The sequence below is a fragment of the Penaeus monodon genome, chromosome 15 (assembly GCF_015228065.2).
Source record: "Penaeus monodon isolate SGIC_2016 chromosome 15, NSTDA_Pmon_1, whole genome shotgun sequence".
Taxonomy (NCBI): domain Eukaryota; kingdom Metazoa; phylum Arthropoda; class Malacostraca; order Decapoda; family Penaeidae; genus Penaeus; species Penaeus monodon.
In genome coordinates, this window is record NC_051400.1 from 47,722,653 (window position 1) to 47,723,554 (window position 902).

Below are 902 nucleotides of genomic sequence, written 5' to 3' on the forward strand. Positions count from 1 at the left end.
TTTCCAGTAGTAGCAGCAGTAAACATACCTTACCAACCCCAATTCCCTCACACCGTCTCCTGAGCTCCGTTGCACCTCTGACGACGACAGGCACCGCGGAAAACCACGGTACTGAATCGGTAGAGGTCGTGGCAGAAATCCAGCCGTCGCAAAGACAGACCCGCCACCAGTCCCCTGCCAACCACTCCTGGCATCAGCAGCTGGCAGGAAACGCCGGAGGCAGCTCCACGGCACAGCCCGCGACCAATGCTGGTAATCATAGCAACAGTCCGGTCAAACCATGGCATAAACATAGAAGATACTCTCAGTCTTCGCAAGGTCTGTATCCCCACCCCTTGCCCCGCCTAGGCTTTTGGTGATGCGTCAAGAGTGGGCCTCCTCTCTTTCTCTCTGTCTGATACTGCAGTTATAGTTAGTTTAGAGGGGAATGTATTGATATATCTTGAAAAAAAAAAAGAAAAAAGTAAGGTTTGATCATTTTTGGTATGTCACTATTGACTGCTTGCTTTCAGATATTCTATTGCTTTCTCTTTCTCTCTCTCTGTAGATGTTTGCCTTGAGATATCACCTGCTGATATCTCAAAGTCAGCATCAGAGATTGTGATGTTATGTACAGCTTTGGTAATGTACAGCATTCATTCAGAATTATCAGTTTCTTGCGTAAAGAAATTTGAACTAGAGCTCCAATGTGGTGTACATAATTTTTTTTTTTTTTCCCTCCATTATCCAGTTTCCTTTTATCTGCTATTAGGAGACCACATAAATTAAAGAGAAGCATTTTACAGAGTTGAGGTAGATATTAGGATGAATTAAGATGACATATTTTTTGTAGGAAATCTATATATTTATTTTTAAATCAGGATGTATACAAAGCCAGGTATAGGATTCTCTCTCCCTCTTTT

General features: G+C 42.7%; 1 protein-coding gene across 1 annotated transcript in view; it reads left to right on the forward strand.

The window, feature by feature from the left end:
* Positions 1-902, forward strand: part of LOC119582074 (terminal nucleotidyltransferase 4B-like) — a gene marked incomplete in the record, with an annotated part of 31,298 nt that overhangs the window by 28,007 nt on the left and 2,389 nt on the right. The window contains 1 exon segment of the mRNA XM_037930322.1: positions 1-318. Coding sequence (XP_037786250.1) covers positions 1-318 — 318 coding nt within the window.